At 52.1% G+C, this 15,330-nt stretch overlaps 1 protein-coding gene across 2 annotated transcripts in view; it reads right to left on the bottom strand.

Moving 5' to 3' along the window:
- Window positions 1-1,720: 1,720 nt before the first annotated feature.
- EVC (EvC ciliary complex subunit 1) overlaps window positions 1,721-15,330 on the bottom strand; it is a 92,728-nt gene continuing 79,118 nt past the window's right edge. The window contains exons 14-21 of one of the 2 annotated variants that reach the window (XM_030920472.1): window positions 14,593-14,803; window positions 13,082-13,288; window positions 11,105-11,249; window positions 8,126-8,237; window positions 4,590-4,716; window positions 3,288-3,381; window positions 2,446-2,557; window positions 1,721-1,939 (exon numbers count right to left, since the gene is read on the bottom strand). In XM_030920472.1, coding sequence (XP_030776332.1) covers window positions 1,855-1,939; window positions 2,446-2,557; window positions 3,288-3,381; window positions 4,590-4,716; window positions 8,126-8,237; window positions 11,105-11,249; window positions 13,082-13,288; window positions 14,593-14,803 — 1,093 coding nt within the window. In that variant the 3' untranslated portion in view covers window positions 1,721-1,854. The remainder of the gene's footprint in view (window positions 1,940-2,445; window positions 2,558-3,287; window positions 3,382-4,589; window positions 4,717-8,125; window positions 8,238-11,104; window positions 11,250-13,081; window positions 13,289-14,592; window positions 14,804-15,330) is intronic. The other variant, XM_030920482.1, reaches the window with a different exon arrangement.

Below are 15,330 nucleotides of genomic sequence, written 5' to 3'. Positions count from 1 at the left end.
AAAATAAAATACAAAAAAAAAAAAAAGCATTTAGCTGGGTGTGGTGGCACATGCCTGTAGTCCCAGCTACTGGGGAGGCTGAGGCAGGAAAATCGCTTGAACCCAGGAGGTGGGGCTTGCAGTGAGCCGAGATCGTGCCACTGTACTCCGGCTTGGGCGACAGAGCAAGACTCTGTCTCAAAAAAAAAAAAAAAAAAAAAAAAAAAAAAAGTACGCAAAGCAAGTTCTGAGGCTATTGCACCGAGGAAGCCACAGCTTTGCACAACTCCATGGAATAATGAAATATTTTAGTGAACCACAAGAGGGAGCTGTGGGTTAACTTTGGAGAGCCCACTGGCTGATGGGTGAGGAAATTGAAGAAAGCACGCTGATGATTAAGTTTTGGCACTTCTGGGAAAGAGTCACTTGTTCCTGACTAAGAGAGTCTATTTCAGGTTTTAAGAAATGAGAAGTCACAAATGGCCCAGCAAATCCCTGAGAGAGGGGCTCCCAGAGTCAGAGGGCTCACTAGGTTCTGGGGATTTGTGGACATGTCCACGGCTATGTCCTGGATTTGACAAGGGCAGGCACCCTTTGACTCGGCGCAGTGGGTGACACCCCGGGGACAAGGGGCAGTGTCTCGCGACATTCTTGGTTGCCACGACTGGTGGGAGTGCTGGCATCTGGTGGGCAGAGGCCAGGGGCACTGGAACATCCTGTGATGCTCTGGGCAGCCCCTTCCCCTGAAGAATGATCTTGCCCGAAATGTTCACAGTGCTGAGGGTGACAGTCCCTAACCTCCATGAAAGGAGCAATTTTCCCTCCAGGTGGGAACGGCCTCTCCTGGCTGTGGTGAGAGGGGCTGGTCTGGAAGTTTCTCTCCTGGTGGGAAAGGCCTCTTCTGGCTGTGGTGTGTGAGGGGCTTGTGTGGAAGCTTCTCTCCAGGTGGGAAAGGCCTCTTCTGGCTGTGGTGGACAAGGGGATTGTCTGGAAGCTTCTCTCAGGGTGGGTAAGTCCCCTCCTGGTTGTAGTGTATGAAGGGCTGGTCTGGAAGTTTCTCTCAGGGTGGGAAAGGCCTCTCCTGGCTGTGGTGTGAGGGGCTGGTCTGGAAGCTTCTCTCTGGATAGGAAAGGCCTCTCCTGGCTGTGGTGTGATGGGCTGGTCTGGAAGTTTCTCTCAGGGTGGAAAGGCCTCTCCTGGCTGTGGTGTGAGGGGCTGGTCTGGAAGCTTCTCTCTGGATGGGAAAGGCCTCTCCTGGCTGTGGTGGACAAGGAGCTGGTCTGGAAGCTTCTGGATGCTCTCAGCATCTATCCAGGAGAGCAGGCACCCCCATGACATCTCTCTGCAGGGGGAGGGGGTCTGCTGTCTAGAAGCAGCCATCCCACAGGTGAAGCGAGGGTGGGGCCACACCCTCTTCCTCATATTCTAAGTGTCCTCAGAGAACACATTTCTGCAGGTGTCATTATGTATCTGTGTGTCCTCAGCTCCAGGTGGGCCAGGACAGGCCTCCGGCCCAGGGATTGCAGGGTCTGCATCAAGGGTCCTTGGCCTGAGGCTCGGACCCCTCAAGACATCCCTCCTGGGGGAGAAAGATCCGTGGGGCATCAAGCCACGGCTCCAAGCCAAATGAGATGCAAACTCACAGACGTGTTTCCAACATGGGAGTGCCTAATTTTCTCAGGTGATAGCACCCACCATACTCATTTATGCTTTTAGGGCACATTTCTATTCTTTCTCCATCCCCGTCAGAGGAGTCTGTGAGTAGAGATGCCGCTGTCCTCTCCCTCCTCACTGCCTCTAGGCGCTGTGGGAGGGAAGGCGGAATTCACACCCAGACCCAGGGCTTCAGGTCCTGTCCCACTGACTGGTCTTAAACTACAAGTTGCTTCTTCTCTTTAGCATCTTCTTTGAGTTCTCACTGTCCCCAGCTTCACTTTCTTGCTGACTCAGCCTTTTGCTGCTTAAAACAGGGAAGAAAGGCAGCCAGTTAGGATGCTGACTCCATGCCCATCCTGACGCCATAACTTACCCAATCGGATTAAATGAAAATGCAGCCAAAGGTGATCAAAACAATTTTCACTTTGACATGGGTCGTTAAGAGACAAATAAAATCCCTGTTTCTCTCTCTTGGGTAGGAGGTCATCCAAGTGCCATGACCACAGCCAGCCCTGGTCAAAGAGGGGACTGCCCAATGCTTCAGGATGGATGCCAATGGGGCATGGAGGTGGGTCAGGCAGGGCTCATCTGGCCAAATGAGACACAAACAGGAAGGGTAACAGCCATGTGGCACTCCTGCTATCATCATGGCTTACTGCCCACAAATTGCATTCATATCCATCATTTCTTGAAGCTTCACATTTAATGACTCTTAGGGGACTGATTTTCCTGCCCAGACTTTTGACACATAGCAGCTGAGTGCATTTACCAAACTCAGCCACAGGCAATAGGCCCGGGGCCCAGTCGTACCTGAGTGAGCCTGAGGTGTGGTCCCTGGAGGTGAGGTCCTCATCGTTGGGCACCCCCAGGTCCCCTCTTTCCCGGGGCAGGGGCTTCTTCTTTTTAGTCCTTAGGGGCTTCTCTGTAGAGGACAGATGAACTCAGGCATGGCTCTGTGACTTTAGACAAGTGACAACTTCTTGCAGCCTCATGCCAACCCAGCCTGACATTTTTGAGCATGTTGTGTGGGCCAGATGTGTGCTTGGTACCTTATGCTATTACAGCCACTCAACTAATGAGGAAACTGAGGCCCAGGAAGGTGACGTACTCTCCCAAGCCTGCACAGGCCAGTAAGTGGCAGAGCCGTGGCTTGAGCTGCAGTGTGCTAGGCTCCCACTCGGTTTCCACTCTACTCAGCTGACTGGAAGACTTAATGAAGCAGCAAGCAACTGAAAACCCAGCACCAGTGTGACAGCTTTTGTTTTAACAGATCTCTGTGCTCTCATACCACCTTTTGAGTCACTCTCCCATTACCAGGTTAAAACATCCTGTGATGTTACTGAAGTTGTCGCTGGCAGGGGTGGGAGGAGGGCTTATTATCCCCACTTTACAGATGGAAAAATGGAGTCAGTAAGGAGACACAGCCAGTGAACACCAGACCTAGGAACTGGAATTATCAAATGCTAGAGAGCAAGCGGGCCTGCGGGGTGGCCTAGCCAAGCCTACTCATTTACAGACAAGGTCACAAAAGCCCAGAGAGGCTAGGCACAATGCCTAAAGCCACACAGCTAGTGAGCAGCCAGCGTGGAACTAGAACCCACATCTCTCAGCCCAGAGCACTTCCCGCTGCAGCGCAAGCATCTGTGACTCACCCAGCAGCCCACGCTTAGCGGGGAACAGTTTGCTTTCAGCGAGGGGCACTCGGGCCAAGGCTGCCAGCTCGGAGATGAAGTTCTGTTCAGCTTCCTGAAATGCAAGCAGAGAGGGGCATTCAGCTGGGCCTCCCTCTGCCTTCCGGACTTCTCTAAATCCCTCTCCACTTGGTGAAGTCTGACACTCGAGGCTGGCCACCATGTCCCCAACGTGGAGGGGAATTTTCTAAGATACATCTCAGAGGAGAGGAGCAGGAGGACGCACTGACATCTACCAGCTCCTGCTGCATAACTGTGGGTCCTCACTCACACTGGCCATCGGTCTTCAGCTGGCTGAGTACACTGAGGTCAGAGGGCCTCAGTGACCTGCCCGGAGCAGGTGCAGCAGAATAGGATGGGACTCACTTCTGCCCGACTCCACAGGCTGGGCTCTTAACTGCCAACACCGTGGTGTAAACAGACACACCAGAATTCCATGACACATTAACTATGTGACCCTGGATAGCAACTTAACTCGTGCGTGCCTCAGTTTGTCCATCTGTAACGGGGACAGTAGCAGTAATCTCTTTTGTTGGAAAGTGTGTAAAGCTCTCAGCTCATGACTGTCTATCATAGACCCTCAACAAGTACCTACAGCCCCACTGCTGGATTCTTATCATTGTACTCTGCGATTGCCATCGCCAGTGGAGAACACTCAGAAAGGGCCAACACTCTGCTAAATGCTTCCATTCTGGAAGATTTGATTTTTTTAAAGGCAGCCACTTTGCTTAGCCACACTGTATACTCTCACCTTACATCTCACTGTAGAACCTCACACAGATGGGATTTTCTGTGATGAAATATGCACTTTCTATCATGAGAGCTGAGCTTCCTGTTTGCTGTAAATAAAGTGTAAACTTTAGCTACCGCCAACACTGCCTGAGTGACACAGAGGTCACCATTACACCGGAAGCCTCCTGGTGGCCATGCACACACAGGGATCTGCTCAATTCTCTGTCAGGTCCATAGATGAGGCCTGACCAGCTGCTCAGGGCCTGGCCCTGTGTGGGGTGCTGCAGCCACTGGAGGGATCCACACAGGCCACACCTGCCCTCCAGGGGCTCAGGGTCCCAAGGTGAGGCTGATGCACCCTCAGCAGCTGAGACTCGGCGGGTCAACGATGCCACAGGCAGGGAAGTGCAGGGACCAAGGAGTCCCCTCACAACAGTCCCCATGGCTGACCCGCGGTCACGGGCTGGCTTTTGCTATTTCTGCTCCTCTGTCAACCACTGCTTTTTGAAGGCCCAGTTCTGTAACTTGTACCTGCAGCTGGGTCTCCCGCTGGGCTTCCAGAAGGTCCATGACTCCTGCCTGCTGTTGCTGGGCGTGCAGACGCATCTGCTGGTGCACTGGGAACTGGGCCAGGAACCTCTTCTGCTGGGACAGCATCCTGCGGGGAGGAAGGCAGGCAGGCAGGCAGGTAAGCAGGAAGGGAGGGAGGAAGGGAGGAAGGAAGGAAGGGAGAGAGGGAGGGAGGGAAGGAGGGAGAAGGAAGGGAGGGAGGGAAGGAAGGACAAGGAAGGCAGGGAGGCCGCTGACGAGCCCCAAGAGGGGCCTGGTCATCAGGGGCACCATTCACAGTAGCCCCAGCTCCAGTCCCCCGCAGGCAGGCTGCCTCTCTAGCAAAGTGGACGCCCTTTACAACATGGAAGTTTACAGAGTCCTGCCCAGGGTTTCCATGTGATCGTTGGAGGAGCTTCATGACACCAGCAGCACAGAGTAGAAAAGCCAGGGGGAAGAAGCCCAGAGAGGTGGGGGCCTCCCTGAGGACACACATCTGTGAAGTGGCTGAGCAGAAGGTGGCATCTTCTCATGAGAAAACAGTCTTACCCCCAGGGAGGGGCATTCTCCTAAAAGGGCCAGAGGCCTACCCGCTACCCATCCCTGATTTTAAATCTCAGAATTGCCCTGGCCCCTCCCTTGTAAAATGAGAAGCTTCTTGGGATGCAGCCTCGGGGAAATCCCAAATATGGCAGGCAGCCCTGTTACTCTCAGAGAGGGGGACAGAGCTGGAGCAGAGGCCAGGTCCCTGAGCCCCAGGGCCCACCCACCTCTCTGGATGCCCTCAGTTCCTCAGCAAACAGGAACATCCAAATCCAGCCACCCTGTTTCCATGATTGCTCACTGCCTGCCTCCTTCCCATCTTGTAGGGGAGATTTTCTGAAAGGGGTCAAATTTCCAGACTTGAAGGCAGGGCCACCTTTAGCATGGACAGGCAGCTGCGCGTGTGGAGTGCCCAGAGGTGTGAAAATGCCACCCTGCTTCTACCTCATGCTCTTCTGTCTGCCAGTAACACCTTTCATCTCTTTGTTTTTGCCCAGCAAATTCCTGTGCATCCTACAAGACCCCGTCATCCATCCCTCCACCCCTCCCTCCCTCCCTCCTTCCCTCCCTCCCTCCATCCATCCATGCACTCATTCATACATTAAAGTATTTCTGGCCTGTCAAGTGCTGTGCTGGGTTCTGAGACACAGGTGTGAACAGAGACTCACAGTCCCTGTCCTCATGGAGCTCTAGTTTGAGTGGCAGGAAGGGGGGTGGACAGTAAACAAATCACTCATGTGGCACAGCTGAGGCCAGCGCTTCAGGGTGCAGCCTCTCTCACACCTTCAAGGAGGCCGAGTTCCACTAGAAACTGTGCCTTTGGACATGAACAGACATTCTTAAAAAGAAAAAAAAACAAGACACACAAATGGCCAAGAAGCATGTGAAAAAACGCTGAGCATCACCCATCCTCAGAGGAATGCAAATTAAAGCCACAAGGAGAGATCATTTTACCCCGGTTAGAATGGTTATCACTAAAAAGACAAACTATAACACGTTGGTGAGGATGTGGAGAAAAGGGAACACTCAGCACCATTGGTGGGAATGTACATTAGTGCAGCCTATATGGAAAACAGCATGATTTCTCAGAGAACTAAAAACAGAATGACCGTTTGATCCAGCAATCCCACTACTGGGTATCTACCCAAAGGAAAATAAATCAATATATCAGAAAGATACCTGCTCTCGTGTGTTTACTGCATTATTCACAATGGCAAAGATATGGAATCAACCGAAGTGTCCATCAATGGAGGACTGGATAAGGAAAATGTGGTCCATATACGCAATGGAATACTACTCAGCCATAAAAAAGAATGAAATCATGTCTTTTGCAGCAACGTGGATGGAACTGGAGGCCATTTTCTTAAGTGAAACAACTCAGAAACAGAAAGATCTCATGTTTTCAGTTATGAGTGGGAGCTCAGTAATGTGTGCACATGGATGCAGCAAGTGGAATGATGGGCCAGGCGTGGTGGCTCACACCTGTAATCCCAGCACTGGGAGGCCAAGGCGGGTGGATCACCTGAGGTCAGGAGTTTGAGACCAGCCTGGCCAACACAGCAAAACCCCATCTCTACTAAAAATGCAAAAAAAAAATTAGCTGGGCGTGGTAGTGGGCACCTGTAATCCCAGCCACTCGGGAGACTGAGGCAAGAGAATTGCTTGAACCTGGGAGGCGGAGGTTGCAGTGAGCTGAGATCGCACCACTGCATTCCAGCCTGGGCAATAGAGCAAGACTCCATCTCAAAAAAAAAAAAAAAATAACAAAAAGAGTGGAAGGATGGATAACAGAGACTCAGAAGGGTGGCGGGACGATGGGAGGGAAGTGGATGATGAGAAATTAATGGGTAAAACATACACTATTTGGGTGGTGGTTACAATAAAAGGCTCAGACTTCACCATTATTCAATATACTATGTCCCAAAATTGTACTTGCACTCCTTCAAAAAAAATAAAAAGAAACGAAACTGCCTCTCTGAATTCAAGGAGGTGGGGCAGGGAGGAAAGGGTGTCAACAGCCATATATAAGTTGTGAGTCACAGGTGGCCTCATGTACCCCCTCTCCCAACACTGGGCTTCCTTTTCCTCTTCTATAAAGCAGGTTGGCCCAGGTGTCTGCTGAGGCTCCTTCTCTTGGATCGCCTGGGTCAAAGTGAAGCCCTTGGACCACATCTATCAGAATCCCTTGGTGGGGAAGGGTGTGGCTAAAATTCAGATTCTTGGGCTCCCCTCACACTTTCTAAGCCCAAGTCTCCAAGCATGGGCCCAGAACCTGCAAGTTTAGCAGGAAAGCTGAGTGATGCTTGTGCGCCCCACATCTGAGGACTTGCCGGACCGTAGTTTGCTGGGAGCCTGGAAAGTCAGAGCAGGTTCAGTCTGTGCAAATCCTGCAGCAGGGTGCTTCCTGACAGCTGTTAGTGAGCCTCCTAAGAACAGCCCGGTCGGCTGGCCCCTTCCCTCAGGCCTTGTGAGGCCCAGAGAAGCCAGGAGAGCCAAGCCTGCCTTCTGACCTCCAGCACTGCGGGATAGGAAGTCTGCATGGCTTGGGCTGTTACATTTGCATTCATTGTGATGGTCACAGTTACAAGAAGCAGCCATCTCTTCCTTACTTCCCTGTCCTCTCACTGTGCTTCTGCGGGTCACCTCCCAGGTAAACAACCTGCCCCCAAATCCTCGCCAAGGTCTGCTTCTGAGAATGCCCAAGTACGAGAAGGGAGGCGCGTGTCCGGGCTGCGAATGCCACTTAAACCTGGAATGAAGCTGCCACCACACTTTGACCTGCTCATTCATTTGTGCCAGGTGCCATTCCAGGTGCTGCGTGGAGGGCAGAGACCAGGACAGAGGCAGTGGGTGAGGGAGGCTGAAGGCGCACAAGTCCACGCCAATGTACACGATGGCACCTGCTGACGGCGCCACAGAGGGACACATGAAGGGGTAGAGAACGTCCCTACATGGGACCTCAGTTGGGACCTCACCTCTGGTGGACCGCCTGGGAGGTCTCATGAGCACCACCTGCCGTCGTGCTGCCCGACGAAGGGTTGCTGAGTTCTTGCTTTTTCCGCAGCTTGTAATTTTCCATCCTCTCACCTAGACCATTTAACACGAGATAATCAGGGGGTCTGTTTGGGAGGTTGACTGTGTCAGGTCTGGGGCAGATGCCGGGGTGCAGGGTGAGCGGGACACACCAGCTCTCAAAAGAGTGTGTCATTCCACCAGCACAGGGACAGGGCGTTGTGTGTGCGAACAACATGGCTTCCATCATGGACCAGGCACCGCAGAAGGAAACTATCTATGATGCGCCCTGTCCACCCGCTTCACCTCCAGCTTTCTTGTATCAGGAGAAAGGGGGGCTGACTAAGAAAAAGTCCACACTGAGAGGGTACCACAAAGAACTCAAAAGCCACACTGTAAAGGAAAAGCAATTAGCCAGGCAGAGTGAGGGCACAGTGCTGAAGTGGGTGCTCTCCAGGGAGTTAGGAAGTCTGGGCTCTGAAGTCATGCCCATATCTTGGAGCTCCTTCTTGTTTGCAGATTAAGCTGCTCAGAAAACTCTTGATTTTAAAAAGCTTTAAAAGTAAAGTAAGGCCGGGCGAGGTGGCTCACACGTGTAATCCCAGCACTTTGGGAAGCCGAGACGGGTGGATCACCTGAAGTCAGGAGTTCAAGACCAGCCTGGCCAATATGGTGAAAGCCTGTCTCTACTGAAAGTACAAAAATTAGCCAGGCATAGTGACATGTGTCTGTAATCCCAGTTACTTGGGAGGCTGGGGTAGGAGAACTGCTGGAACAAAGGAGGCAGAGCTTGAGGTGAGCCGAGATCATACCACTGCACTCCAGTCTGGGTGATAGAGCGAGACTCAGTCTCAATAAAAAAAAAAAGGAAAGTGATGAGGCTGCCTGAGACAGGCATGGTTTAGACCTGGTCATCCCAGTATAATTATTAATAATGCCCCTGGTTTGGACACGTAACTAACTATAAGACTACCTCTTCAAGGTACCTCTCAGCTGAAAACCCAACTCAAGTATCGGTGGCCATGGCAGGAGGCCCATCAGACTTAACTAGCTGGGTGAGCTTGCTGGCACTTACAGGGAGATTTAACCTGGATGGCCTCTGGGACACAGTATGTATGACTCTTAAATAAAACAGATTACTAAATAAGGAAAAAGGAGTTGATGTGGCTTAAGTTGAGCTATATTGTTTCAATGTGTTTACTGTGAAATCCCTGCATTAGAGCTGGGGTATCAGGAAGCAGGAAATAAGAGCTGAGAGGACGGATGGGGGCCGGGGTGGGGCAGTCTCCAACCCTAGTCCCACAGATGGGGAAACCAAGGCCTACCGAGGGAAAGAGACATGCCCCGGTTCTGGAATGTTCTGCAGTAGCACACAATGTCTGTCTCCCGCTAAATGAGCCCAGCTCTTCTTTTGGAAAACCTGGCAGATCTCTGGGCACATGCCAAGATGTTATTTGAATCTAGGCCTCAAATTCCTCAGGAGAAGGGGAAGACAGAGGTGGCCTCTGAGCTCAGCTGAGAGGAGAAACACTCAGGGAAGCCTCTCCTGGGATCAATTCCAACTCCGGTCCTTGGACACGCCAGGCAAAGCCCATCAGAGAAGAGGAATTCCACCTGCTCGGAAGCTCTGGCTTCAGGGGAGGGTGTTATAAGAAGTGGCATTTATAAAACTGGCCTCTAACCATCCTTACCTGTATGTTACTGGAACTGGGGACACTGTCCTTTCCATCACCCCAGGATGGCCTTTTACAAGAGCCCATGCGGGAAAATCCTTGGAGTCTCGAACACCCCCTGGGCCACTGGGCTCATGGTCACTGTGGTGGCTTTAACTAAGTAGGCCTCCATCTCTTTGACCACCAGGAAGCTCAAAGACAAAATCACTGAATGTCTAATTAGGATTTGCAGGCAGATGTCCTAGATCAGGGGTCCCCAACTCCTGGGCCACAGACTGGTACTGGTCCCTACCACACAGCAGCACGTGAGTGACAGATGGACTGTTAGAAACCCAGCCACACAGCAGCACATGAGTGACAGATGGACTGTTAGAAACCCAGCCACACAGCAGCACGTGAGTGACAGATGGACTGTTAGAAACCCAGCCACACAGCAGCACGTGAGTGACAGATGGACTGTTAGAAACCCAGCCACACAGCAGCACGTGAGTGACAGATGGACTGTTAGAAACCCAGCCACACAGCAGCATGTGAGTGACAGATGAGTGAGCGAAGCTTCATCTGTATTTACAGCCGCTCCCCATCGCTCACGTTACCGCCTGAGCTCCACCTCCTGTCACATCAGCAGCAGCATTAGAGTCTCATAGGAGTGTGAACCCTATTTCAAACTGCACCTGCGAGGGATCTAGGCTGTGTACTCCTTATGAGAATATAATGTCTGATGATGTGCCATTGTTTCCCATAACCCCCGATGGGATTGTCTAGCTGCAGGAAAACAAGCTCAGGGCTCCCACGGATTCTGCATTATGGTGAATTATATAATTATTTCACTGTATATTCCAATGTAATAATAATAGAAAGTGCACAATGGATGTCATGTGCTTGAGTCATTCCGAAATCACTTCCCCCTCGCCCTGGGCTGTGGAAAAATAGTCTTCCACGAAACCAGTCCCTGGTGCTGAAAAGGCCGAGGACTGCTGTCCTGGATAAGCCCTGGCCCTGACTCCATCTCAGTATCCTATCCTTGTCCTGAGTCATCGACTTAAAACACTCCCATTGCACTGGATGTGTCCTTGTGCATATGGTTCTTTAAGTGCCTTTTGAAAAAGGCTTTTTGAGACAGAGCAGGGGATAAATAAATACATTAAAACATTGAAAGAATTCAATTCCCAAAAATAAAATTCGCAACATCTGACATCCTGTTCTGCCCCAAACTAAAAGCACACGTTGCCAGCCTCTTCTGGGGCTTCCCCGAGGGGTGTCCCGTACCCTGCAGGGTCTTCAGGTGCTGCAGTTTTCTCTCCTCGTGGTCCTCCATGATCCTTCTGATTTGCTGGTAATACGCCTGCACCAGGCGACTGACACCAGTGCTGGTCACGTAGACGCTCTCCACTGCCGTCTCCATCAGTGTCCTCTGAGGGGAGAAAGGAAGGACGGACAGGGACAGCAGAGAAGTCACACGTGGGAGCCACCCACGGCCCATCCAGTCCCTGCCTTCCCATGTCCTGGTTCAGATCTTCCACCTACTCACCAACCTGGATTAGTCAGGAAGCAGGCAGAGAGTGCATGGCTGGTTTAAGCTAGTCACGGGAATCCTATCTTCTTAGGTCAGGGGTGTCTAGGGCTGGCTGTTTAATCTAGTTCTGGCCAATGAAATGTGATGTTAGGGAAAGTCCGCTAAGAGGCCTTCCCTTCTTTTTCTGAGATGGAGACTCACTCTGTTACCCAGGCTGGAGTGCAGTGGCACGATCTCGGCTCACTGCAACCTCCGCCTCCCAGGTTCAAGCGATTCTCCTGCCTCAGCCTCCCCAGTAGCTGGGATTACAGGTTCACACCACCACATCTAGCTAATTTTTCTATTTTTAGTAGAGACGTGTTTCACTGTGTTGGCCAGGCTGGTCTCAAACCCCTGACCTCGTGATCTGGCAACCTCGGCCTCCCAAAGTGCTGGGATTACAGGCGTGAGCCACCTCGCCTGGCCTCACTTTACTTTACTTTTTTGTAAGTGTGAAGTTGTGGTGGTACTGATTTTCCAATCTTGACTCAAAATCCCTCTGGAAAGCTGAGGACAAAATACGACACCCTTTTATCTTATTCCATTTCCATGCAGCGAGCATTTACTATTAGGTAACATGTGGACAATTTTAGGGACAGGGTGACATTCCCAAGATCACCAGCCAGGCACAGCCATAATGTTTGGATAATCTGAGGCAGATGTGAGATTTAGAATAAGACAGGGTGTTGCAGAAATGTGGGTCCAGCCTCTCTGCTGCACAGACGTGCAAAGTGACTCACTTTACTGAGATGAAAGGAACCCCTTGGAAGGCTCTTGAAAGAGCTCCTGCGCTTCCCGATGCCAGGGCTCCCTACTGGGCACAGGGCTGCAACCTGCTGCTGTCTGCCAGTCACAGACACCCTTCCTGCAGTGGCCTGCAGCGAGCGAGGTGCTGTAAGGGACACCCCACCTCTCCTTACAGCTTGTAAGGGAGGCACCAGGCAGACGCAGCATGTGTGCTGGTCATTCTCCTGCAGCCCCGGCGCTGCCACTCACTAGGTTGGAGGCTGGAATATGTCCTTTGCCCAATCGTAGGCCTCTTTTTCCCAAGGGGAAGAAAAGTGATCCTGACCAGGCAAGGATTGTGGGGAAAATCCAACAAGATGAGATAGGAAAAAGCACTTAGTTAGACTTTAAGTGCAACACTAATGTGACTTCTTACTGTTATCCTTTTTATCACTATTGTTTATGATTATTGTCAATAGATAAGGAGTTACACCACTGTCTACTCCAGCTGAATTGATTTTTCGCGGCATTGCTCAGCCGTCAGGATGAACTCCAGAAAGCTCCAGTGTCTCAGCAGAGGCGGCCAAGGGTGGGGAAAGCACGCGTCTCTTTCTGAGAGAAGGACTTGGGTTCAGATCCTGGTTCTGCCACTGACCCGCTGTGTGGCTCTGGGTGAAACCACGTCCCACTCAGTGCTGCTGTAAAGACAGAGCCCGTGCTAAGGATGATGCAATGCAGGGCCTAACCGCAGGAGGAGAACCTGTGACCTGCTGCGACTGATCCTCCCCTTCTGTGAGGGAGAAGATCCCATCTTACGGATGAGAAAAACAAGTCATGGAGAAGTCAGGTAAAGTCTACTAGGCCACAAGCTCCAGGAAGGGTGTGGCAAGGAGCAGACCCAGGCATGGACCCTACCCTGATCCTTCTTGCCCTCGTTGTCCCCAGGGACAGAGGTCAGTGCATACCTTGAAGTCATCCCTGTCCTTGTCCCGGCTCTTGGTGGCCGCATTCCGTGCGTGCACCCGCAGCGCCTGCCCAATGGTGCACTCCATGTGCTGCTGCAGAAGCTGCCCCACCTCCTGGGCCTCAGCCAGGAGCCGCTGCTGGAGCTGCAGCCGCATCTGCTGCGCCTCCTCCTCCAGCCGGCTGGCCTCCTCCAGCACGCGCGTCTCCTGGGAGGGAAAGTACTGGGAGTGGGGGCCAAGTGCGCCTCTCACAGAGAAGCTCTGGCCAGGACTGGGATGTGAGGTTGTTCCTGTTCAGGGCCCAGGAATTGGAAAAGGCATGGAGAAAGGGCAGAAAGGGTTTGCAAAAATCAATGGATGAGGTTAGGTGTCTGTGTCCCCAGAAAAAGGGCATTTATTGAGCACCAACTGTGTGCCCAGTATCATCTATGACCCCTCACAAGATGGGGGACCTTGCTCATCCTTCTAGAACATCATGAGACCTGAACACTAGCACTGAGGAGGACACAAAGGCTCGGAGAAGTTAAGCAACTTTCTAAAGTCACACAGCAGAGCCAGGTTTTGAAGCCAGATGTGAGTCTCTTAGGATATCACAGAAGCTGAGGCAGGGCACACAGGGCCCTGAGGACTGCCTTTATTTGTAGAAATAAGACAGAAGTCAGCGGGGCTGGAGAGAGGTCCATGAGTCCTGCGTGATCCTCGGAGCTCTCCTGGATAGAGCTAAAGAGACTGTGGGCGTGGGCCGCATTCGTGGGTCAAAGAGCAGCAGCTGCTCCCAGAGCTTGGGGGCTACATGCAGGAGGCCTGGAGTCAGCCTACCTGGGTGTGAGTGCCAGCTCTACAACTTGCTAATTCTTTCTTTCGATCTGTCATCACACTTCAAAGAGACCACAGAGGCCTCTCTACCACACCCCCCATGACAATTGCACCTGTCCGTATGGTTTTTCCAGTATATTTCTCATTATATCAGTGATACTAAAAACTTTTAGTACATGGGTGGACCTACGGGGGCTACGTTGTCTTCACTTGTTATGGTTAAACTGTGTCCTCTCAAAATTCATATGTTGAAGCCCTGACCCCAAGTACCTCAAAATGGGAGGTCAGTAAGTGGATAGTGCCTTTGAGGAGGTGATTAAGGTAAAGTAAGGTCATTAGCATGGGCTGTGATCCAATATGCCTGGTGTCCCTATAAGAAGAGACGGGACACCCACAGAGGAAGGACCTGGAGGACACAGGTTGAAGACGGTCAGATACAAGCCAGGGAGAGTGGTCTCAGAATCAAAGCAGCCCTGCCCATACCCTGATCTCAGAATTCTGGCCTCCAGGATGGCGAGCAGGGAAATGTGTGCTGTGTAAGCCGCACAGTCTGTGGGACCTTGCCATGGCACCCCCAGCGAATGATTACCCAACCTTGCAGCACCAGGGGTGGTAGGATTTGGGTGCTGGAAGCTGGGGCCTGCTGCAGGGGCACTGCCTGTCTGGAATGGGTGGGGCCACCATGCTGGTCTTACCAGGGCCCTGAGCAGCTGCCACTGATGCTCGTCGAGGCACTGGGAGGACCCCTGCTCCAGCGCAAGCTGTTCTCGCAGCTCCTGCAGGAGGTGCTTCTTCCCCGACAGCCGCATCTGTGTCAGGGTGGCCAGGGCGTTGCCACGGAGTGCCAGCCTCCGGAGGGCCGAGCGCAACAGTAGGTCATGCCCCTGCAGGACACACCGCGTGGACCTTGGAGGAAAGCAGGTGGGGGGTGGGGTCAATGCTCTTGGCTTCACGGAGCCAGTGACAAGCTCCCCAAACAGCCACAGCCCACAGGGAGCCCCTCCAAAAGGAAGCGGGTTGGAATCACCGCCCTCTAATGCCATCCGCTTAGGCGCAGGTGCTCCCTGGGCACCACGCCGCCATCTGCTTGTCTATTAATTTTTTTTAACCTCATCACATCCTGCCCAGCTGTCCAATGCATGTGCACAGCAGCCTATGGTATGCAGCCACTAGTATTAATGGCATGACCCCAAATCAGCACATCCAAAGCTGAAATCTTGAGCTATTTTTGACTTCCTATTTCAGTGATTCACGTAAAAAAACCTCAGCCTGCCAGAGGTTCAACATTTGGTTGTATAACTTGAGGTGTCTGCTGAGAGGCTGAGAGGTGAACAGAGAGGTCTGACAGTCAGCTGCCAAGAAGAGGCTGGCAAACACTCCAGGCTTTTTGGTGGCTGCCTTCATCCTAGGAATAAAAGCCATTCCCCACAAAG

This window comes from Rhinopithecus roxellana, chromosome 2, assembly GCF_007565055.1.
Source record: "Rhinopithecus roxellana isolate Shanxi Qingling chromosome 2, ASM756505v1, whole genome shotgun sequence".
NCBI classification, from domain to species: domain Eukaryota; kingdom Metazoa; phylum Chordata; class Mammalia; order Primates; family Cercopithecidae; genus Rhinopithecus; species Rhinopithecus roxellana.
The sequence above is the reverse complement of the archived record's forward strand: the minus strand, read 5'-3'. Positions and strand labels throughout refer to the sequence as shown.